Below are 22944 nucleotides of genomic sequence, written 5' to 3'. Positions count from 1 at the left end.
ACGTGTGTGCGATAGTGCGAAAGTGCAAAAGTGCATTATACCTAGAGGAGGCAAATCAAAGAAGAGAGACACACAGATGAGGAAGAGAAATGCATAATGCAAGTACGAGCTGATAACTATTCAATGAAGAGAAAAGAAAAGAACTCAATTTTGCATTTTATTCATCATTCATCCTTTACCATAAGCCATGCGAGTCTACTGTATATCTACGTGCAATTCAACCTAGGAGATATAAGATTATATCTATATAGTATATTTTACATGACTATGATTGCATTTAGAACATATATTTAGCTGATATAGCTATTTCACTTCCTACATAGTATGAACCGTTCAGGAAAACGATTAATTTAATATCTATCGCTTAGGTATAAATTTTACATTTTACTCATTTTATTTTCCATTTAATAAAAAGCATCAACTTATAGTTAAAAATTTTACATATTATGTTATAGCAAGTTTAAGTTTAAATAAAATCAAATAGAATTGGGGTGGAGTAGAATAGAACAGAGCAGATACAGTTGGTTCTTTAGCTTTAGGATGAATGATAATGAAAATGATTTAAAGTTAATTAAAGACTCTCTGATTCTTGATTTTTTTTTATCTCTAATATCTCATCTTTGGTTTACTATTTAAGTGTCTCCTGATTTATCGATTAATTTCTAAGTATTTGTATATTTGAATTCTGGTATTGGGTATTGGGTATTTCATTTTAAATTCTTTCTTTCATCCTTCCCTCCTTTCATCTTTTCATTCACCCATCCATCGGTTTTCATAATTCCTAATCCACCCATTTCATCAATCCCATCCATTTTCATCCCAAAATGCTGCATATACTGCATACATTCTATCCTCCTCATTTCCTCATTCATTTCCTCCCTTCTTTTCCCCTATCCCCTTTTCTCCAGGGCCACTCCCTCACTATATTTCCTCATCCGCTGACCCCATCCATTCATCCATTCATCCATCAAAACTAAAAAGAAAACAACCAACCAACCAAAAAATATGTAGGAATAAACGACGCAGCGTTTGGGAGTATCTTAATCCATCCATCCAACCAACCACCCAGCCAAACTCCAATCCATTTCCAGAAACGATTGTAAGAAAGAAAATATAAATATAAATAAAAATGAAATAAAATAAAGCATACGCATGCATACAAGCATTCACAAAAGCTCACCTCCCTAATTCCCGAATTTCCAACCCGGGAGTAAAATTATCTACATCTACATCTACAATCCCTTCTCAGCCATAAAACCTATCTTATCTTATCTCCCCAAACACTGAAATCCCATTTATTGTACCCCCTGATTCGAAAGTGGATTTGCGTATGCACCGGGAATAGGTACACTGGCATAAGTTTGTTCACCTGGTGCCGCCTGTACATGTTCAACCACTCTCTGCTGTTGATATTGTTGAGGAGGCGGGGGTGGGGGAGAAGGAGAAGGAGTCTGAGTCTGGGGTTCGAAACCCCCTTGGTTAAGTTTCGGTGTTGCATTTTGTACTCTAATAGGAGGAGCTTGTAAGGTGAATGGTTTAGCAGTATTCATTCCGGGTTTTGCCTCTACGAATCTCGTTCCAATTCCATTTCCTTCTTCGAGATCTGGGGAACTTTGATATACGCTTGGAGGGAATCGGGGAGATTTGGCATATTGGGAGTAAGAGGGACTGAGAGGACCGAAACCGGGAGTGTTGGGTGCGGATTGACTGCGGAGTTGGGCAAGGTAGAGATCCGAACGTGCACGGTCGCGAATGGCCATGGATTTGCGAAGTCGTTGTTTGGAGTAGTATCGGTAGAAGACGACGCTGTAGATGGCGATTGTGAGGGATTCGAGGACGATTTCTATTATACAGCATACGAGGGACCAAGACTGGGAGGTTGTTAGAATGGATTCATGGATGAAAGAGGTAAAGAAACTTACTTGAATTCGACAAACCAAAGCATAATCAATCTTTTCCTGAAATAATTGTCGTCTCTTATTATCGACACATGACCAACCCCAAATATCCTTATTATTCCCAGTAGTTCTTACACCTTGTAAAATGCCAGCTGCTATACCCCACATAATCGTACTGAAGATAAAGTATGCGACTGCAAAGAGAGTATAATAAACTGCAACCTTCTCCGCACGTTTATGTCCTCCTTTCCAATAATTGTAGAGAATGAGTACACAAAGTGCGAGTGATACAGATGAGATAGCAAGAACGACTTTTTGAGGCCAAGTTTTGGTACCATCTGCCCATGGAGGAAGATTATTTCGAGCTGGTAATGATTTTGTTGCTTCGAAGATGCTAAAAGTGGTAGCAACCATGGAGAGGACGATTAAACTGCAGCTAAAGTTTACAAATCGTAATAGTAACTTGGCTACCCTGACTCTAGTTTTGATTTTCTATTTAATTGTTAGTATATCCAAAAAAAAAAAAAAAAAAAAAAAAAAAAAATATGAATTCCAAAATCTCTTACTAAATCTTTGGCTTGTTCAATTTCGGTCATTTCTTCATGCTTTTCCAAAATTTGCTCTTCCCGGAACGTCGGACTCAATGGATTCATCATCCTCCCTGGTGTACCAGGAACTTTTAACGCACTCTTTAATGGTGATGATGGAGTAAGTGGCATCTCGATCGGAACTCCTTGGGATTGTCTATTTTCTGATATGTAGCCGAAGCCAATATCAGAAGGTTGTGATTGTGCCATGTATGCTTGTGTTTTTGAAGCGTATGAATCTGCTGTTTTTGGAGGATCTGCAAATGGTGATCTCTTATCATCTACAGGAGAATATACAGTAGTAGCTTCGGCAAATCGTGGTGTTCGAGGGACTTTTAGTGAGGAGGATGATGATGATGTAGATGAATTGCTAGAGGATCGTGGCCTTGTGAGGGGAGGCAAAGGCCCCTTGTTTGTAGGTGGTGCTAGATAAACCATGAGTATATTGATACATTAACGACATCTTACATTTCAGAACTACTAACATGACATTGTGATGAAGTGAAAAGAAAGGCAAGACAAGTTGACACAAATTACTCGAGTAAAATCGTGAGGCCAAGAAAGACTTCACCAAAGCACTATCAATGGAAGTGCACGCAAGTAAAATGGTTAAAATAAGATGAGGTTGTACAATTCGAGACCAGCTACCAAGAAAAAAAGATAAAACAGATATTGAAGAGGGGGGAGATGGTAGGGTTTTGAGTAGCGCGCGCAACAACAAAGCAAGAAATTTGGAATCAAATACAAGGCTTCGTACGACTATCTGGAAAGATCGGAAGATGGGAAGCAATGATATGACATGTAGATCAAATGCAGACCAGGATATATGGACACCTAGTGGCCAAAAACTGACCTCGTACGGAAAGGAAAGAATATAACTGGATGGAGGGTGGGGTCTAACCTTACAGATATTGGGACCAAAATAGACGCCCGCTGGTAGTGTGCATGACAGATGCGTTTTTTCAATTCGCACGAACTAAACGGATGTAGAAAGTGTGGTTCTACCCGTAGATATAGTGGCTAGATCTTTGGGGGCAAGAACTGCGGTTTCAACACCAGGCTGAGTGAGATGTCGGAGTAATATCAGTGATTCGACATTCGTTGGTTTTTAGCCACGAAGAAACATCAAACATATAAAAAGAATGCTTATGAATATAGATATAGAGAGGGAGAGAACGAGAGAAAACGAACAATCAAAATCGAACAATCGCAAGAACCAAAATTACACAACCAGAAGCAAATGAGTAGGGTGGTAACATCCATCTCCCATAAATCTTTTTGGCGCCCACTCTTCACCAGAAGACCACTCAGGACCATTTCACAACCTAGTCTTCCATCGATGATTTGCAGAGCTGGGGGAATCGGGATGTAATTCCCTCCAATGCCCTCAAGCTGACTTCATGCATCTGCATCTTGAATGTGAAAAAGGTACAAACCAGGGTATGATTGGAAGAAACGACCGTCAGTGCTTGAAGGAAACATATGCGAGTGAGAGTGAAAATTGCTGTTTTCGGTTATCATTCGTTAGTGACGTGCGTGCTGCTTTAGAAATTCAACATGGTGTGTGTGATGAATGATCAGGATATCACAGGGGACATCAATGATAATTTATATGCAGAGTGGTGATGAGAATCATTGGATCCTATTCATGCTACAATTAAAACAGCATCAACTCCCCCAGCCTTTCCACATTAGCGAAAGTTAGCTCGGGCGGTTAACAACATACTAGGTGTATATGCACCAACCAACCGCGATTTATCCTTTTCAATTGCCATTCAAGCCTTGACTTGGCGGCATTTGAACCCTTCTAACTTAAAAGTACCATGTCCCGAGCCATTTTCTCCAGGATCATTCATTGAACACGGGTTTTGATTAAACATTAACTAATAAATCAATTCATGACCAGCATCAATTTAATCAACCCGTCCATCCATCTCCAATCAATCCATCATTATCAAAAGAAGCTTGGACAATTATCATCTGATAGGAATTCCAATACGTACAATACCAAAATCTAGAGCTACCAATACAACCACTCGAAAGAAAAGAAAATAAAATTCATCATCTCAAAAGATCTCATCAGATAACAAATCTTCAACGAAGCATTACGCAGGTACCATACCATACCTACATCAACTTCAACTACCTACATTAGCTAGCACACTCCACCGACAAATATCTATATAAAGATGTGATAGAATGCAAGACGCGCATATTCATCTACCCACCCACCGCAACTATTGGCGAAGATTCGTGGCAGTACCGATACTGGATCTTGATTTGCGAATTGATCTAATTGATTTATCCAATCCCGCTCATCCATCCATCACCACATCGTGAATTATTCATCAATTAATACACACCCACCCACCTACTTACCTGCACTGCTTACCCTACTGATCTACAGAGTAGTATTGTACAACCAAGAACCCAAGCCTCCAGATATCTATATATAATCACAAAAAACCACAAGAAGAGAAAAAAAAGAAAAAAGAAAAAGATAAGGAAAAACGGGCGGAGACATCCATCCATCTCCATCTCATCCAAACTTCCTACCCGGTCCGGACGGAGTACATACTCGATACATAAAAACTTACATACACCGTACTCCGTACATACATACAATACATACAATCATTTTCAACTTAGACACAACGACACTATCTCGGTGCACACCATATATCAGCTAAATAGGGCAAAAACTCCGATGGAAAGAGATAGCGAAATATAACCGCAAGGTCCGCAACAGAAAGATACAAACAATAAACGATAAACAATAGGCTATTCACATCCGACTCCCGATTCCCGACTCCAAATTCCAAACCTTTCCTTTCCCTTTCTTTTCCTTCGCTCTCCTTCCCTCCCAGCATCAATCATCTACTCTACTATATAAAGCAGATATCCGAATACGCAATTATCCATCCACACCATCCACACCATCCATTCACAAACACCCATACCCACACCCATCCTCATACTCCATACACCCCATACGCCTCATACTCATACTCATACTCCGTACCGTTTCATACCGGCCGAAAAAATGGCTGCTTACTCTTACTCCATATCCATCCTCATCTATCTATCTCACACACCTTTCCATCCATCCGCACCAATAACAATAACATTAAAACCCTTTCCAGGTAGCACAAAATGATGAATGATGAAATGATGTTCTAATAATAAAAGATTCACTGCCATCATTCATGTTTCCAGTTGGACGCCGTGGCTGCATCTTGGGGTCTATGGCTAGAAAAGAACGACCTCATTATTTTCCTAACCCTTCCTACGTTTCAAGAATTTATCTTACTCTGATTATGCACGTGGATTATACTGCATATTCTCGGTATAAGTCTTAAAGTATTATCCAAAAAACTGGCTCAAAACAAATAGTTACAAATGTTGAATTTTCATATCACGTTACGCCCTATGGGTCGTTTCTATAGTAGGGTATCTCTATACATTTTACCCTCTGATGGGTGGAGGCAGGATGTTTCCAACCTTGCTATATCCGCTCGTTATCCCGCTACCATAAACAATTTAATGGTGGAACAAACGAATGCTTTGTTCGACAAATGTAATGTCAAGTTTTTCAGCTGTCTCAAAGACATATAAATCATTTTGACTGCCACTTGGTGCGGCAATGTACTTAACGCCTGATCTTGCGGCACGGTAGACATTATCGATAAATGGGAACTAATCATGTTAGTAGAGCATATATGAACAAAAAAAAGTAGACTTACAAATGCATCACTTGAAACTGCAACTTGTGTGAGTTTCGACATCCATTCTTCTCTCTCCTTTTCAGTGAATTCGGCTGGAACTTCATCGAAGAAACCTTCATATCCCTCACGCTCGGGTCCAGATTTTGGTAATTCGCCACTGACGAGGAGATCAATCGCATTACTCTTGTCTGGGCGCTTAGTACCAGTCTTCCACTTGATACCCAAAACACGGGGATGAAACCTCAACCACCAGTTGTCGGCCTTATCACCGGCCAGTCTTGTGCAATGAATACGAGATTGTTGACCAGCTCCTAGACCAATAACTTGACCATTTAGAGCATAGCAAACGGAGTTACTTTGTGTGTATTTCAAAGCAATGGTAGCCACTGTCAAATCTCGAACGGCTGACTCTGATAGAGGAGCGGAATCTTTGGGGGTGATGATGGAAGAGAATGATTTGGGAGAAATAACAATGTCATTACGGCGTTGGCTCAGATTAATGCCGTATACGGTTCTTGTCTCTTGTGTAGAAGGGGTAAAGTCTGGGTCCATTTGAAGGACAAGATACTTACCACCCTTCTTTTTCTTCAAGATCTCAAGAGCAGCATCCTCGTAACCTGCAGCGATAACACCATCGGAAACTTCTCTTGAGATGATCTTGGCAGTTGGAACATCAACAATGTCACTCAATGCAATCATATCTCCGAAACTACTCATACGATCTGCACCTCTAGCACGTGCGTATGCTTGAGCCAAAGGAGAGTTTTCCAAACCAGCAATATCATCTACCATGTAGACTTTACGCTCATCTGGTGTAAGAGGAACACCAAATGGCAGCACCCTGCAGGTGAGACATGCTTGAAAACTGGCCGCTGCTGGGTGACCAAGGGCAGCCTTAAGCTCTTTGACCAAAGGCCAGGCATTGAGGGCATCTAAAAGGTTGATATATCCTGGGGATCCACAAAGGACCTTGAATGGCATTGGTCCCTCACTGACGTAAGCTTGGGCAGGCTTTTGATGGGGATTGGCACCATATCTCAAAGCAAGTTGTTGTACACCATTTCCAGCATATTGCTTACGGAAATAATCCGAGATGGAAGCATCATAGTCCGCGGTATGCTCGAATGCTTTCAATGCGTATAACTTTCTGCTACGCTCTGTAACATCACCCTTCTCAAGTTCTTCCAAAAACTCGGGATAATCTGCTGGGTCAGTCAAGATTGTGACTCGAGTGTGGTTTTTGGCAGCGGCTCTGATCAGAGTAACTCCTCCAATATCGATATCCTCCACAGCCTCTGGAATTGTAACATTAATCTTGTTGATTGTTTCCTTGAAAGGGTAAAGGTTGCAGATGACATAGTCAACTTTATCGATGTTCTGCTCGGCGAGATCCTTTTCGTCAGATGCAAGGTCGCGAGCAAGGATACCGGCATGGACTGATGGATGGAGGGTCTTCACTCTGCCGCCCAACATCTCTGGGGCATGAGTAATTGCGGAAACATCTCTGGTTGTATACGTTAGACATTTAATTGATATATCATGGCATTGTTGATAATAATTGCGTGATCGGAAAGCTTAAAATGTTAAGGGGAAATATCTTACTCAACTGGGAAACCAGACTCTCTAATCATCTTAGAGGTCCCACCTGAAGCAAGAAGACGAACATTCTGCTTGATCAATCCCTTGGCCAAGTCAAGAAGCCCCTTCTTATCATAAACAGAAATAATAGCTATTGGATGATGTCAGTGAGGAAGTTCTATTTGCTACGATCTTCCTATGTATGAATCGCATAAAACTAACCAGTCTTTTGAGTAGACATTGTGCTCTGCTGCAAGAATATATGTAAGTAGATGAAAGTAAAAGCAGGATAAGAGACAAAAGAGATAGAATTGACCAAATTATCACGTACTTAAATAAAATCTGGATATTTTTGAAGCAAACGATGAAGTTTGTTACAAATTATAATTCAATCGCGGGGCAGCAGGTCAATAAGTTTTTTGCCAGTCTTGACCCGATTTTGCGGGTTGACTGGTGGGGTGATTGACACTAGTACTAAAAAAGCTTAGATCATGGATGACTTAAGCGAAGAGAAATTTTTGTAAAATAAAAGGTTTCATCTCCTTTCAATTTTCTCCTTTTCTTCTTCACAAACTTCTTCGGAAGTACAACGCATACATCACATTCGCTATAAAGCATTTTCGGTGAGAAACCCGTCATCATTCGTGATGATGTGAGGTTTCCACGACCTTGAGAATCGTCAGTCGAAATGGAGAGAAATTTGATCGATCTTGGGTGCGGCGCTTCCTTTTTCACTATAGGAAGGGTCGCAATGATTGGCCATACATTCCAATCTTTTGTAAATTTGTGTTATGTTTTTGAGAATTGCCTTTGATGATTGGATAGTTGATATGTGATGTCTTGCTGTCGATCTGTCTGCTCCAGCTGTTATTCTTAAAAACCACGAGATATCATGCACCAAGCACCAAGTTACTATCATGATGCATTGGCCTCTATCTTATCAAGATTGTGAATGAGTAGCGTTTGTATGATTCATTCAGACGAGTTGTCATGACGCACGAAACTATCATGCCTCATAGCTTTGTGTGCCGCATGCCGAAAGCTAGTTATCTTAGCGCGTGGATGAATCTCTAGTTCAATGACCTCTTCCATTTTCCATATTAGATGAATGTGCCAAGCAAATCATTTCGCACGTGTTTCTTTCCAGTTTTGACCTGTCATGACTCACGAGTCTGTATGTAGGATTGGCTTTGCGAGAATCAATACCGTTCTGTATGTGGGGTCGTACTCAAGCTAGTTATCATGGTGGTGATACTGATACCTGCAAATGAGGAGGTATGAGAATTGGAGAGAGGGTATTCGTCCGTTCACGAATTGCAATCAATGCGTTTCATGTTGCACAACCACCAATTTCGCTGTACGAAACCATGAACTGCTTTAAGAAGTATCACATGTTTTGCAGGAATGCCTACCTACGTATACAATTACCTCAAGTATAAGTCTAGGACCCTACTTTCCGGCCACCTCTAATTCCGGTTATCTTTTTATACCAAAAACTATAATTTTCATCTATTAATAACTTTTCAATCAATAAATATAATTCAATAAAATTGAAATTATAAATAGATTCTGAAATTTTAGATTTTTCACGATTTTATTAATTGAGTGTTACGTCGGACTCCACAAGCCCATTACCACGTGATTCAATCACGTGATGGACCCTACATAATATGCACGAAAAATAAAGGTCCAACATATTCTTAGGTCCAGGACCTTTCGGGGTCCTGAAAATCCATAGCATGAAGGTCTATATAGTCAGAACGGATTTCCTTTGTATAGAGCTTCGTGCTCAAGATTAATCATTTAGTATACTCTACTATTAGTTACGAATTGCATCTTTGTCATTACTTAAGTCCCTGCTTGACGCCTAGTCATAAACCACTTCGAGAGCCTAGAGCACTTCCACGTGATCTAGACGGCAAACCTCGTAACAATAATAAATCTATAATTCAAATTTTATCAAATTCTATTCATTAATTATAAAGTTATTAATAGTTAAAAATCACAATTTTTGGTGTAAAAGGTGGCCGGAGTTAGGGGGTGGCCGGAAAGTAGGGTACTAGACTTAGATGTTATTGACATGAAAACCTATCGAGGAGGTTTGTTTTAGCTTGGGTGCATGGACCACACCACAGCTTTAATTTACCTTTCTCTCTTTCCCATCATCACTTACAACTTGATTCATTTTCATCCAACATGATACCTATCACCTGCAATACCTCAAGCATAACGTACAAAGTTCATGTATGAGTACTATATGTTGCGTATCTCTTCCAGCTATCATGACTTTCAACAGCTGATCCACAAGAGCAGTCATAGAAAATTTGACCGAGATTCCATCGTTAAGAAAGTAAAGTATCACCTCTACAATGTTGCTATTTTCCAAAATCAAAGATAGCAAATCAGTTATTTACATCATGAAATACCTAGATGCGGTTTATGATAGCCTTCAGTTCTAAGACTTGCTTCGGAAGGTCCATTTCGCGGAGGGTTGGATTTATCTCAAATTTTTGGAAAATGGAAGAGAGTTAAATGATGAGGCCGTGTATTGAAAGCAGATTCCATCCCTTCCCTTATATCCACCCTTCCAACATGAGTTAGTTGTCTGATTTGAGATTGGTAGAGGTGCTTGACTGATCGAACTTTGAGCTAGTACTCTCAGGCATATAACTCACAGCATTTACTATATTGCTTTACTGCTCACAGCACCTCGGTTGTAACATCCTGCAGTACTATTGCAAATTATGTCCAAATTAATTATTATCTGTTAGCCCAAAACTTTTAATCTCTTCTCAAAGAGTTCAGAAGTGCAAGCAGCAGCTTACGACATGCAGTGGGGCGTAGCATGTTCTTGTAATCCTTCGGGCATTCTCTACGTGAATAGAGTAAGCGTCTAACAATGATGATTCATGAAGAAGATTGAAGTGACGCACGTGAAAAAGTATTACCGGCGTCTTTTCCACCTATGCTAATTTCATTCAAATGTTCAAAGTTTCGAAAAGCCTGGAGCTGCTCTTGTCCGACCTTGGAAATTGGAGGAGCATAATACGATCAAGTCGCCATCCACGGCGACTACCAAGATACCGCGATATCCCTCGCTTGGGGGGGCTCAAGATTTCAAATACCGTATTTGATGCCCATAACCAGATTACTGCGCCTCTTGTCGAAAACAACTACTTCGATCAGATCAGAAAGGATAATAACAGATCAGGTTTTACACGATCTTGGACATGTTATATCGAGGTCAAACATACACCTAGGCCACCTAATACTTAACCCTGTTGCGGCGAAGTAAGCTTAATAAGATGGGGCATAAGAAATTCTAAGCCAACCTGCCACTGGATGAGGTTTACTTCATTGCTAAAGTTTTGGGCCATGATGTCTTCGGTACGATATAATTTTGTGAGTGGACCTGTGGAATTGCGGAGGAAACGATGATCGCATTCACAACGAATAGATGAATATGTTATATCACGTAAGGAAAATATGGGTGAGGTTGGAGAGTTCGAAAAGAACTTGAGTACAGCAGAATCTAATCACGGTGAACATTTGATATCACTCGAGTATTAGTCAAGAATAGATAATGCATAGGTAGGTACTCGAGTAATGTAATCTAAGTTTGATGTTGATGACTTCCTTAGGTCGTATTCGGTAAATCCCTTTCCCGACGGGCGGGGTGCTGGATCAATCCTAGATAAACCTAGTGGATATGCATGTTATAAATATATTCACCAATCAATCATCATCACTGCACATTTTCTATTTTAGATATATTGATATGAACATAGTCTATCTGTATACATCGGTTGCTGTTGCTATATTATGAGTTTAATGTGATGACCACTTAATTCTAAGGATAGTTCAAAGAATACTGTTGGATGATCATGAGCTTGAAGTCAGCCATCTCAATAAAATTGAAACTCCACTTGAATTTTCAGGAAATTTCAGGAAATTCCAAGACTGTACTTACTGCACAACGGCGGTGTCGATTTCACATGTATGTAATTCCAGGCAGCATAATGATTAAGGATACAAAATGTATTCGAAAGGCCATTTCTCAGCACTTCCCCACTTCAAAAATGCATGGCGCATATAGCTGAAAAAGCCGCTATATATACACTGCACTCCCCTCCTTAATTTGTCAGATATTTGTCAAACGTCACTCAAAGACTTACGGCATACACTTCTTTCCCATTTTCGAGTATTTCTCTATACACAACTTATTTCAATAAATTATCATTTCAATCACTTTCCCTTCACAATGTTGCCCCTCGGAAAGCCAAAAACGATAACCCATACCTATGCACCTTTGTCTCCGGAATTCTTTTCACAAGTTGAGGAGACTTCTGCTGAGGAGCGAACGACATATGAGGGAGGTTGTCATTGTGGTGCTATTACTGTTAGTACTTTTTCTTTTTAAAACATATACTGCTGAGATTTGTGGGAGAAGGCTTATGAGAAGAAATACTAACGTTAACAACGATTAGTTCACTGTAACACTAAAATGGCCATTTCCAAAATATACCGTTAATTCGTGTAATTGTTCAGTTTGTACACATAATGGATATTTATTAGCTTATCCCATGAGACAAGATGTTAAGCTTTCAGAAGGTAAGATTGAGTTCTATTCTTGTCTGATCTTGTCATATCTTCTTTGGTTACTTCCTGTCTTCATCTCAGTACACATCATTCAGGAATATATCTAATTAAACCCTAGGTGCGGAAGAAAAAATGGGCTCTTATAGATGGGGAAATAAGATTGCGGATCATAGATTCTGTAAAAATTGTGGAAATAGTATTTTGGTTGATTTGTGTCGACCAGATGCGTTTGGGGAAACGGATCCTAGAAAGGATATGATTGCTATCAATGTGAGTTTGAGTTTCCTATGGATTTCAAAATTTTCAATGTGCTTGAAAAGCGGGAAAGCTGGTGCTTTAAGAGTTTTGACGGGAGAGGTGTGTGTAAAGGGTGAAGTGGGGGGGAACCTCGTTTCTTGACTTCTATGAAGCAAGGAGTTATTATTCATCTGGAATATTTAGAGTACAGTTCACTGATCATCCTGAAATAGGTGCGAAATTTCAAGGACATCGATCTTGATGAAATGAGTTATACCCATTTTGATGGGAGAAGCATTATTTAAATCTGGCACATTTCTTCTTGTTTCAATAAGTAGAAATTGTTCTCATGTCTCAGACCTACATTTGCAGAGGTTTTGAATGCATCGTCTCAGGATGGGATGAATAGTATTATGTATTATCGTTAAAATATGTCATTTTACGTTCAATTGCCAGCTCAAGCTTATTTTGTGATGGAAATTCTACAGACAAGTATCAGTTGATGGTGTGAGAAGGAAATCTTCATCCATGAGGCGTGGCCTATCTAACATGTTGGTTCTGTAAACATCATATAATCCTTTTACACAGAGCGGGGATACAAAAAGCTGCCGTTGCAATATTCCAATCTGTGCATCAATACCACATCAAAGTTGGTCGGATTTATCAGGAGATATTCATGTGCTTCTTGATGCTGTGAATTACCAACTGTTTGGAAGATACTGCCATCATACACTATGATAAACAGATTAGCCTTCCTGCCTTCTCTTTGCTTCTCCTCTCATTCCTTCAGGACGTAACACGATTCACTTTCACAACATTAGTTGAGGTCTCGTGTCGGCCGTATATCCTTTTCACTTTCATCTCAACCATACAAAATTCTTCCCAAATTATATCATTGACTTCAATCAAAACAACTTGGAACAAAAACATCTACATATCAACAATCTCCATCTCCTCTCCTATCGAAGTTCTCGTCATTGGCGGCGGTCCAGCACACCTGACCGCTGCCTATATTCTAGCTCGTCAACTTCAAACAGCAGTTATGTTTGATTCTGGCGAACTAACGCAACCTCGAGGCATCATACATGCACATGATCATGGCCTAGAACCATAAGAGTCCAAAGAAATTTCGAAGTCCGGCGAGACAAGAGATCCAGAACAATTACCACGCCATCAAACGCGAATAGGTAGAAATTAAGACTATCAAACAAGCTGAGATTGAATTTGAAGTTACAGATGGAAAATGGTAAGAAATAATTAGGAAAGAAAGTCAATCTAGCCACTGGCGCTGAGCATATAACTTACCGGATACTCCAGGTTATAAGGAATGTTCGGGAACTGGGATCTAAGTGACTCCTTACCTGGTTTTGCTATACCTACTGCCTCTTCTGTCACGGCTACGAAGAATGCAAGTCTCCTCATACGTCCTTGAATACGGTCACAATGTACGCTTCACTTGCCATTCACATCGCCGATACAGTAGTTCCCTAAGCCAAGCCGCAACCATTTACACAAATGGAGTTGAGTTCCTTAGTGAACAGATCACCACGGCTTTCAATCCTCTTCATATCCATCCAACAGATGTGCAATTGATTCTCGCAAGATCTCAAGTCTCGCCAAGGGTGATAAGGGAGTCGACGTCGAAGTCACTTGGCATTTTAAAGACGATACGACAAAAACCGAATCTTTCTTACCTACAATCACTGTCACTTCAATTGATCCGTTCATTTTAGTGTCGCGCTATTTCTCTCATGGGAAAATTAGTGCGTTTTAGCGTTGTATTAATTCTCCCATTGCCCAATTCCTATTCATTCAATTGGCTTATCAACTTTAGCGTCGCACTAATTCTCCCACACCAAAGCACCGACGACCATTTGCAGCGCAGCTGGATTTGAAGCTTACCACACACATAAATGATATCGATACCGCTGCTCGAATTCGTTCTTTACCACAAGTATAAGGGGCGTATTTGCAGCTGGTAATTCTGTTACTCCATTTAAGGTTATTGATGGTGCATTATCAAGTGGTTTAATGCAGCTGTCGCAGCTTCAGCCCAGCTTAGAGCGGAGGAGATCGATTTGGGACGGTTGGAGCAGAGGTGAATTTGTGTGTGGATTGAGCTTTATGGTCATTCTATACAATGTGTGTCTGTAGATGGTAGAACTGGTCTTTACTAGAGTTTAGTGAGCTCTTGTTAAGTAATAAGAAGATTTTGTTTAATGTTGTGCGTGCAACTGTACGTGAAAGGCATTACAGTCCTGCTTCAAATATTCCATGTTTCCCGGCATACAAGTTGGTACGATATCCCGATGGTGCGGACCGGCAGAGTTACATGTGGTTTAATTTAGTATGGTTTAATTTGTGCATACGCATCTGTACGGCAAAGCAAGCTTTCTTCAAAAAAATCATCATTGTAGGATCGCAAGTAACATGTAGATACTGGTAGTACCTGAAAATCCAATCCCCATGATACAAAAACCATTTACTTTATCTCCAAACACCATGAAGACTCTTCCATCAACGTTTCCACGATACAGCTAAACTGTCAAAACCCCAAGATCATAATTCCAAATCCGAAGCACAAAAGATCAATGAAACGACTTAGAACATATAAGTCATATCAAAACAACCCGCTTTTGTACAGGCCGGTGGTCAAACCAATAAGTATACAAGCTCCCGAACCTGTTTTAAAAGAACCCTCTTGAAATTTTAAATTTAATCCTACTTCCAAATTTCCCCTCTACTTACCTATCCGCACCAGAAATCAACATTACAGCTATTATCCAACCAAAAACCATACAGACTTCCGCGCACATAGATGAACTTCCACGGATATCCATGGTAGCAGCACTCGGTAGCCTGGAGAGCGTTAAGCTCACATGGGATGCATTAAACTCCCTTTCATAATCAGTCTATTGCCATGAATCATCATCAAGGGGAAATTATACAGTAAATTCGATATCAAATGACTTTTCATCTCGCGCGTGGTTATATATGCAATTGTTTCTGCTTTTTGCGGGACAGCTCTGTCTATCTATCTATGTACATAGATGTCTCCATATGAGACGAATATATTCAGGACTGAATATCTCAGGATTATAAATTGAAGCTATATCTATCACAGCAGCTTCCACATCAATCCAAAAGCTTTCTTTAAATTTCAAGTTCTTTCATTAAGTCTAGTACCCTACTTCTGGGCCACCCCCTAATATGGGCCACTTTCCTCACCAAAGATAACAAAAATCGACTTTTATAACTTTCCTATTTATGAATATAATTTTCCAAAATTCAGAATATAGATTTATTACTTATAATAATAGATTCTGAAAATTTCAGATTTTTCGCGATTTTATTGATCGAGAAATTAAAGGTTGAAATTTTGATTTTCGATTTATATAGGATTTATTGTTACGACGGGCTACACAACTACCATCACATGACCAAGGCACGTGATCACAAGTGATCAGTAGTGATCATAGAAGCATGAAGGTCTATATAATCAAGATGGATTCTTAAGTCCCTGCTTGACGCCTAGTTATAAAACACCTCGAGAGCCTAGAGCACTTCCACGTGATCTAGACGGCAAACCTCGTAACAATACAGTCTTACAACGGTATTTTCTCTTCAACAATATATATATATATATATATAACATTAATTACACCCTTTCTTCAGAACCACCACCAAGTGAACCTTTCACTAAGCTTATATATACAGACAGTAACTCTCTAACTATATGTGACGCCTCACACCTCCGGGTCACGTGGCATGCCCCGTTTGTATTTAATCACAGGAAAACTCTCTACTCTTGTTTTCCTTCTTCTTTTCTCCTTAGCTTAGTATTTTCTAATACAAGATACTTTACCCAGTATTCTTGAGTGTGACATAAATAAATAAATAAATAAATTGTTAAAGTGAATGGTTCCTGCGTAGCACGTGCACAGGGCACTAGTCCTATTAGGACTAGATTGAGAAGCTCTCTGTAAGAGAGCTTCGCACTTCCGTAGAACTTAGAAGAGAGATTAACCTACTAGACCAATATTACCTCAGTTCTGCCCTATCAGCTTCCCACTATTCCCTGTGTGAGGTCATTCCTTTTAACATAAATAAATAAATAAAAATATTAAACTCCATACAAAAACCCTCACCCTCACCCTAATAATATAATTAAACTCTCTTCCTATTAAATCGAAATACCTTGTGTGCTGCCGATCCGTGGGGTACTTTTGCTGGTATACTCGTACTTGGAGTTGTACTTGTACTTGTATTTGTACTTGTTGATTCGTTTGTCGCATGGGGTTGTATTCCGTTTGCTTCTGCTTCGATTACTTTCACCTCGTCTAGCTTAACTTCAACCTTGTCCTGAATGACCTTGGGTTCTTTGGGCTTTTCCTCGGATGATTTTCTTAGATTCCCCTCGATAATCTTGGGTCCTTTAGACCTCTCCTCGATAGCCTTTCCTATCATCCCCTCAATAGTCCTGGGCCTCTCCTCGCCTACCTTCCCCTCAACAACCGGAGCTCCTTGAATCTTCTCCTCATTTACCCTCACCACCTCCCCATTCCCCTCCACCCCCCAAAAGACCAAATAATCCCACAACTCATTACTAAACCTCCCCTTCAAATCCTCCAACCCCCACCCCTGCTCCCTACCAATCTCTCCAAGTACCCCCCTAAACTCCCAAATCTCCTCCTTATATGCCACCTCCCTCAAATACTCCCTCGCCCTCCTCCCCCTAATAAAAACATTCTCCCACTCCTTCGCCCAATGCGGTCTAATATCCAAATCTACCTCCTCCCTCCCAACCTCCATACACCCTCTATACCTCCCCCACAAATCCACCACCTCCTGACAAAAAGGCGCCCACTCCTCATCTTTTACCGCATCGGGAATAGTCAAAATCTCAATACTAGCCGTGCCCCATCGATTTCCCTTTTGGGGTGCCATGATCAAATTCGAATCTCCCATAATGCGTAGTTCGAGCGTGAGACGCATGGGGGTTTCGCTATCGCGATAGCAGAGTTGGATTATATCCCACCAGGCGCGACGGACGATGGTGTAGTCTGGGGTGGCGTTGGGGAGACACGGGATAGGGATTTGGAATTCGAGGTCTCGGACGCGCATGTTTTGGATCTTTTTAGGCGGGGAGGGGGATGTTAGTGGATTTATTTTGGAGAAGGGAGGAATGGGTGGAATGGGATGAGAATAAATACTTACACCGCGTCGGAAGTGGAGACCGTTAGGAAGGGCGGTTTTGTATTCTACTGTTTTCTTTTGTTCGAAATCGTTGAATTCGAAGGGAGGGAGTGCGACCACTGTTTGTGTTGATTAGTGAATGTTCTTGTAAAATATCCACTTCCCTCTTCTCTCCATCTTCTCCCCAGCCAAACCACCCGCTCAGACTATAAAGACATCAAAAAGACAACAGAAGGAAAAGACAAAACAAGAAAAACTCACTCCCAAAAGTACTCAAAATACAAGCCTGCCACCGTCCAGGCAAAAGACCAAAAACCTCACTCCCCGTCAAAACACTCCCCACCCACCCCTGAACCCACTGAACAAACGTATCAAATGGACTCGGATACTCGACCACTCCCTCGGCATCACTAGTATCATTCCACGAATTAACCCAGGCCTGCTGACTCCTCGTGAACCAAAACCACTCGCTGTAATAATCATTATTGGCTTTATCTTCAAAGTCTCGAAGGGCCTCGGCATATTGGGCCGGGGTCCAGGATTTGCGCAGCGCGATGGGGATATCGGTGAGTGAGAGGGGGGGGATCGCAAGGGCGATGTCGGGTTTGCTGGGCCGGAGGATCGCGTATGTCATTGGGGAGAGGAGAAGTGTGATGTGTGTTACAATGCCTAGGAGACCGAAACAGCCTGCTGCGGCGCGGAGATGAGAGGGTTTGGTTATGGTGCGGTGGATTCCGTTCGCGTCGATGTATTCGATGGCTCGGACGTAGTCGGATACTGTTTGATGACGACGACCGGCTCCGTGACATATTGGTCCGTTGACACCACCTGCTGTGACTCTGTTGCCAGTGTTATTAGTTTCTTGCTTTTCCAAAATCCAGATAGGAACGAATTGTTGCATAAAGATAATAAGAGAAAAGAAAAAGAAAAAAACACACTCAACAAGAATAACATCAACCGGCAAAGCCCATTTCCCATGACCTACAGCCCACCTCCTAAACTGTTCATTTGTAACCGCGGCACCAACTCTACAAAGCATCTTTCCCTCCTCCTCAGGCGTTAAACTCAAGCCCTCAATATGCGGCTCCAACTCAATCGTCTTCAACTCATTAACATCCACCACACCATCCCCATTTAAATCCACATCACCCTTCTCCTTCGTAATACTCATAACATCCGGAATCTTCTCCACACTTTCCAAATTCAACATGCTAACCAAAACCTGTTTATCCTGCGAAAAGGTATTACTCCACGAATGTCTGTATCCGCTACAACGAACTCTATAACCCTCGACCTTTGCCCACTTGACCAGATTGGAAAGACCCAATACGGTAGTCGGAACAAAAGTATAGAGAGGAGTATTCTTAACGCTATTACCCCAATTATGAAATGGAGCATTTCTATGGACTTCCATAATCCTGGAACCTTTCTCATCTTCCCAGATGTGGGGGGACGTTCCCGTTCCAAACATTGGATACGAATCTAGCTTCGAAGGTAACGAAGAAGCATCATGATTCTTTAACAAGGCACCTAAATGTCCATGTCCTCGATGCTTCCCCCAAAACTCTCCCACATGATCTTCAACCTTTTGAATCATCTCAATGTGTCCCCCCGCCTCCTCCACAATCTCCCTCTCCAATTCTTCTTTCGCTTCTTGAATCTTCTTCATCACTTTACTCCTCACCAGTCTAATTCTCTCCTCATGAGCCTTTTCCCTCAGCGTCTCCTTAACCATCTCCTTAAAATGATGTTTCACAGCCGGAGACGGCGGAATATGAAAATCCCCTTTTACATTTCCCATTCCCATAATTTCCTCCTCCTTCACATCTTCCACATCATCCATAAACGCACGAATCTGCGCTTGCAAATTTGGTTCTAATTCCTCAAATGCATGTTTAAAAGTATGAGTATGCTCCAACACTCTCAATAAACCCCTCAAATGAGTCTTTGGATCCACATTCCTATTTCTAATATCCCAGAGTTGTTTACGAAATAAATTGAATCTGACATGAGGAACATCATCGGCAAGTTTTCCAATGTGGTCAATAATTTCTTGAAGGATGTATTCCGTGCTGAGATTTTCCACCGGAGGGGCAGGCAAACTTTCGAAATGATGGGAAACCATTGTGACTCGTCAGATCGAGAGTGATGCCCGATTTCTAGATCCCTAGCTAGTATGATATGCAGGGGAAAGATGCGAGATCGAGAATTGTGAAGAGCTGAGTGGGTCGGGTAACTGTCTTGCAGATTTAAGCGCCACGAAGATATATAAAGAAAGTTTCTCGCGGAAGAACAAAAAAATGATTGGTTCACAAGAATGAAGAAATATTTGAAGATAAAAATCTTCAGTTAAAAACTCGAGGGAAATTCAATTGATATAAATAATCTTGAAAATTCACCCCTCCCCTCACCCCTTCCCCTACAAACATTTTGCGCCGTTAGTGAAAATGGCACTGCAAACCCCGAAAACTATCACATCAGGACAAACCCGAGCAAACATGTCAGCAAACTTCAGGCCTTGCCCGCGCTCCTACATAAACGCGGGATTGTCCCACGTCAGCCATCCAATCATAATTCCCGTCACCATCTCAAATATTTGTCTCGTGCACCAATGTCGTAGAGCTTTTCTGTCTGTCATAATTCTAATTGGACAAATCCCCGAGTTCAGCTGATTGTCTTGAACAGCCTTGTCGCAGACTATCCCCCAATGTAGACACCATTTTCTTCAATGAAGCCGCTGAGCCTCAGCCCATGCCCAGTTTTCAACACTTGGGGTCCTCTTTAGGCTTTCATTGATTCTGTTTATTCTCGTAAAGACTCCAATGTCACTCTTTACGTGTGTTTCTTGAACATCTGATGATTTCACCCGTGAAATAAATTGCTAGTCTGATCCAAGTTTCCGAGACTGACTGTAAACACGGCAGGAGCTACCACTATCACACAGAACTCACCAATTGTACGACTTCGCAGTAATCACCTGTGTTCAAGGCTTTCTTAAGCTTCAGAGTGTTACGAGGAAAACAACCCTTTAAAGATATCATCCAAGAGCCCAGTCAAGACTCACCAATTATGTCAATGGCTGAAGTGATTGATGCCAAACTTCCGAACAGCTTTCCAAGATGTTGGATGAAATGTTTCTTTGGATACGACTATAAACATCAGCCAAACAAATGCATGCCTCAAACCGAAACATGTTTGTAAGAGAAAACAAAAAAAAACAAAAAAAAAACAACTTCGCAATGCAACCTATACCCAAAATCATAACTAGAGTGGTCTTGTAACCCTCAGTTCCCTGGGAATAATCAAGACGCCATACCCTCACCCAAATATTCCAATCCAGTCTATGCTGACCCATAAGAACCAACTCCTTTCTTACCAAATTGTTCAGACCCAATGATTTCATCCAATAACTTAACGAATATCCAATTGAAAAGGTTTAAATCTTCCCCCTATGGTCGCACATCTTGGACATTTTCTACGTGCTCCCTGCTCCGCCATGAGGACTTCGACACATGGTTGGCATAAACCACATATACATTCTGTACAAGCGTAAGATTCTTTCAAGAAAGAAACGTTTTGACAAGCAGCACAATAAATTTGTATATTTATTGCCGAAAAGCTTGGTGATGAATTCGAAAGCGCTTGTGAACCAATATTGAAATTATCACCACTTCCACCACTTTCCACTGATGGAAAAGGTTCTGGAGCTTCAGCTAAATAAGATGGTGGAGTAAGTGCTTGTTGTAAAGGTGAAGCCTGATATCCTTGAAATTGTGGTGCAGAAAAGGGGGGCATTGATGCACGATTGACTGAAACTGGGGATGGAGGGATCTGCATTTCCGTTAGTATGCGGTTGAAACTTCTTTACATGTACAAGGTACAAACCGTTGTTCTATCATCATCTGCATCTTCTGTGGCTGATGTTGCTGCATCAATCAAATCTTCCCATCTTTTTCCATAAAACGAAGGTTCAGCAGATTGAGCTTTACGATCATGACTTAAACGTCGCAGATGAGTATGTTCACCACGAGATTTTTGCCTCCTATGTTGTGGCTCTCGAGCACGCTTTGACACTGATTGTTTTCGAGGACGACCCGTGCTTGGATTTCTTTGAAGCGGAGGAAGAGTGGATGATCGTCCTGGTGGCGATAATATTGAAGGGAGAAGATCTCTGCGACGATGAACATTGAAATGAGAGAATGGATCGCTAGTTGGCTCGAGTTTGTTGGAATGAATTGGAGGAAGCTCTATAGAAGCTCGCATTGCTTGTTTGTGAGCTTCATTATCAGACATCCAATCCTAAAAGAATTAGCCTTCCATTCATTTTCGATAAATCAAGCTGGGAAAGCAACCTACCGGTTCCGATTCCCATCCATTATCCAATTTATGATTGTGTAGCTGTGCTAAAGCTGCTGCAGCACTAGCGGCTGGAAGCATTGAGCTATCGTCCAAGATTCTGGGAGTATTTGGAGTACTCGAATGATTCGAATGATCGCCATAATAATTCGGTCTCTCATGGGTAAAACCTATATACACAATATCAGTAAAAAGCAGAGAAATATCATCAATTATTTCTACAGACTATTTGAAGCTTGAGAAGAGTTGGTGGTGGTGGTTGTTGGTGGTGGTTGTGGTCGCTCAGAGGGCGGGGTATTGATCATAAGTTGGAAGCTTTCTTCGGTCGCAGGAAGCTTTGAAATATAATGTTCTGGATGAGCTCTTCTAATGTGCTCTTGCATGGATCGATATCGTTTTTCCTGTCCATCTCACTCGCTTGTTACCACGGATTGAACCGTACAAAAGGAAAATAACTTCCAAAGGGGTACAGCAGATACAGCAGAGTAGAGGCACTCACGCCGAGGCAACGTTTGCGACAACTGGAGCCGTCTTGATTTCTCAATGGACAAACAACTTCATTATTTGCATCTGAAACCGAAAATGACGATGTCAACGAAGAACGAGGAGGCATCGTTAATGTAGAATCGACCATTACCAAGTCAAACAAGAGCGATAATGGTTAACGGGATGTGTAGAATTTGTAGATAAGATAGACAGATAGGTAGATAGGACAGTATCGTCGCACTGTTTCGTATCGGGGGAAGAGGGGGGAAGCGGGAATCTTAA

General features: G+C 41.1%; 8 protein-coding genes across 8 annotated transcripts; 3 read left to right on the top strand and 5 right to left on the bottom strand.

Moving 5' to 3' along the window:
• Positions 1 to 1295: 1295 nt before the first annotated feature.
• SS1G_12873 (hypothetical protein) lies at positions 1296 to 2923 on the bottom strand (the record flags this gene model as incomplete). The annotated part of the gene is made up of 3 exons (XM_001586245.1): positions 1296 to 1871; positions 1923 to 2390; positions 2465 to 2923. The coding sequence occupies 3 exons, from the start codon at positions 2921 to 2923 to the stop codon at positions 1296 to 1298; spliced, it is 1503 nt and encodes a 500-aa protein (XP_001586295.1).
• A 3102-nt stretch (positions 2924 to 6025) lies between these two features.
• SS1G_12872 (hypothetical protein) lies at positions 6026 to 8029 on the bottom strand (the record flags this gene model as incomplete). Its single annotated transcript, XM_001586244.1, has 4 exons — positions 6026 to 6181; positions 6229 to 7714; positions 7813 to 7939; positions 8011 to 8029. The coding sequence occupies 4 exons, from the start codon at positions 8027 to 8029 to the stop codon at positions 6026 to 6028; spliced, it is 1788 nt and encodes a 595-aa protein (XP_001586294.1).
• A 2351-nt stretch (positions 8030 to 10380) lies between these two features.
• SS1G_12871 (predicted protein) lies at positions 10381 to 10922 on the top strand (the record flags this gene model as incomplete). Its single annotated transcript, XM_001586243.1, has 3 exons — positions 10381 to 10384; positions 10594 to 10621; positions 10781 to 10922. 3 exons carry the CDS (start codon positions 10381 to 10383, stop codon positions 10920 to 10922), a joined length of 174 nt encoding a protein of 57 aa, XP_001586293.1.
• Positions 10923 to 12049: 1127 nt separating this feature from the next.
• Positions 12050 to 12929, top strand: SS1G_12870 (predicted protein; the record flags this gene model as incomplete). The annotated part of the gene is made up of 4 exons (XM_001586242.1): positions 12050 to 12187; positions 12276 to 12399; positions 12506 to 12657; positions 12858 to 12929. The coding sequence occupies 4 exons, from the start codon at positions 12050 to 12052 to the stop codon at positions 12927 to 12929; spliced, it is 486 nt and encodes a 161-aa protein (XP_001586292.1).
• A 1138-nt stretch (positions 12930 to 14067) lies between these two features.
• Positions 14068 to 14967, top strand: SS1G_12869 (predicted protein; the record flags this gene model as incomplete). The annotated part of the gene is made up of 4 exons (XM_001586241.1): positions 14068 to 14103; positions 14228 to 14387; positions 14600 to 14766; positions 14881 to 14967. The coding sequence occupies 4 exons, from the start codon at positions 14068 to 14070 to the stop codon at positions 14965 to 14967; spliced, it is 450 nt and encodes a 149-aa protein (XP_001586291.1).
• A 139-nt stretch (positions 14968 to 15106) lies between these two features.
• SS1G_12868 (predicted protein) lies at positions 15107 to 15464 on the bottom strand (the record flags this gene model as incomplete). The annotated part of the gene is made up of 2 exons (XM_001586240.1): positions 15107 to 15161; positions 15373 to 15464. 2 exons carry the CDS (start codon positions 15462 to 15464, stop codon positions 15107 to 15109), a joined length of 147 nt encoding a protein of 48 aa, XP_001586290.1.
• A 1327-nt stretch (positions 15465 to 16791) lies between these two features.
• SS1G_12867 (predicted protein) lies at positions 16792 to 19945 on the bottom strand (the record flags this gene model as incomplete). The annotated part of the gene is made up of 4 exons (XM_001586239.1): positions 16792 to 17757; positions 17842 to 17939; positions 18082 to 18659; positions 18759 to 19945. 4 exons carry the CDS (start codon positions 19943 to 19945, stop codon positions 16792 to 16794), a joined length of 2829 nt encoding a protein of 942 aa, XP_001586289.1.
• A 1286-nt stretch (positions 19946 to 21231) lies between these two features.
• On the bottom strand, positions 21232 to 22257 carry SS1G_12866 (hypothetical protein; the record flags this gene model as incomplete). Its single annotated transcript, XM_001586238.1, has 3 exons — positions 21232 to 21651; positions 21706 to 22119; positions 22177 to 22257. 3 exons carry the CDS (start codon positions 22255 to 22257, stop codon positions 21232 to 21234), a joined length of 915 nt encoding a protein of 304 aa, XP_001586288.1.
• Between the last annotated feature and the right edge of the window lie 687 nt (positions 22258 to 22944).

The sequence above is a fragment of the Sclerotinia sclerotiorum genome, genomic scaffold, assembly GCF_000146945.2.
Source record: "Sclerotinia sclerotiorum 1980 UF-70 scaffold_22 genomic scaffold, whole genome shotgun sequence".
In the NCBI taxonomy this organism is placed as follows: domain Eukaryota; kingdom Fungi; phylum Ascomycota; class Leotiomycetes; order Helotiales; family Sclerotiniaceae; genus Sclerotinia; species Sclerotinia sclerotiorum.
Note: the sequence above shows the minus strand (reverse complement) of the source record. Positions and strands in the feature narration are given on the sequence as shown.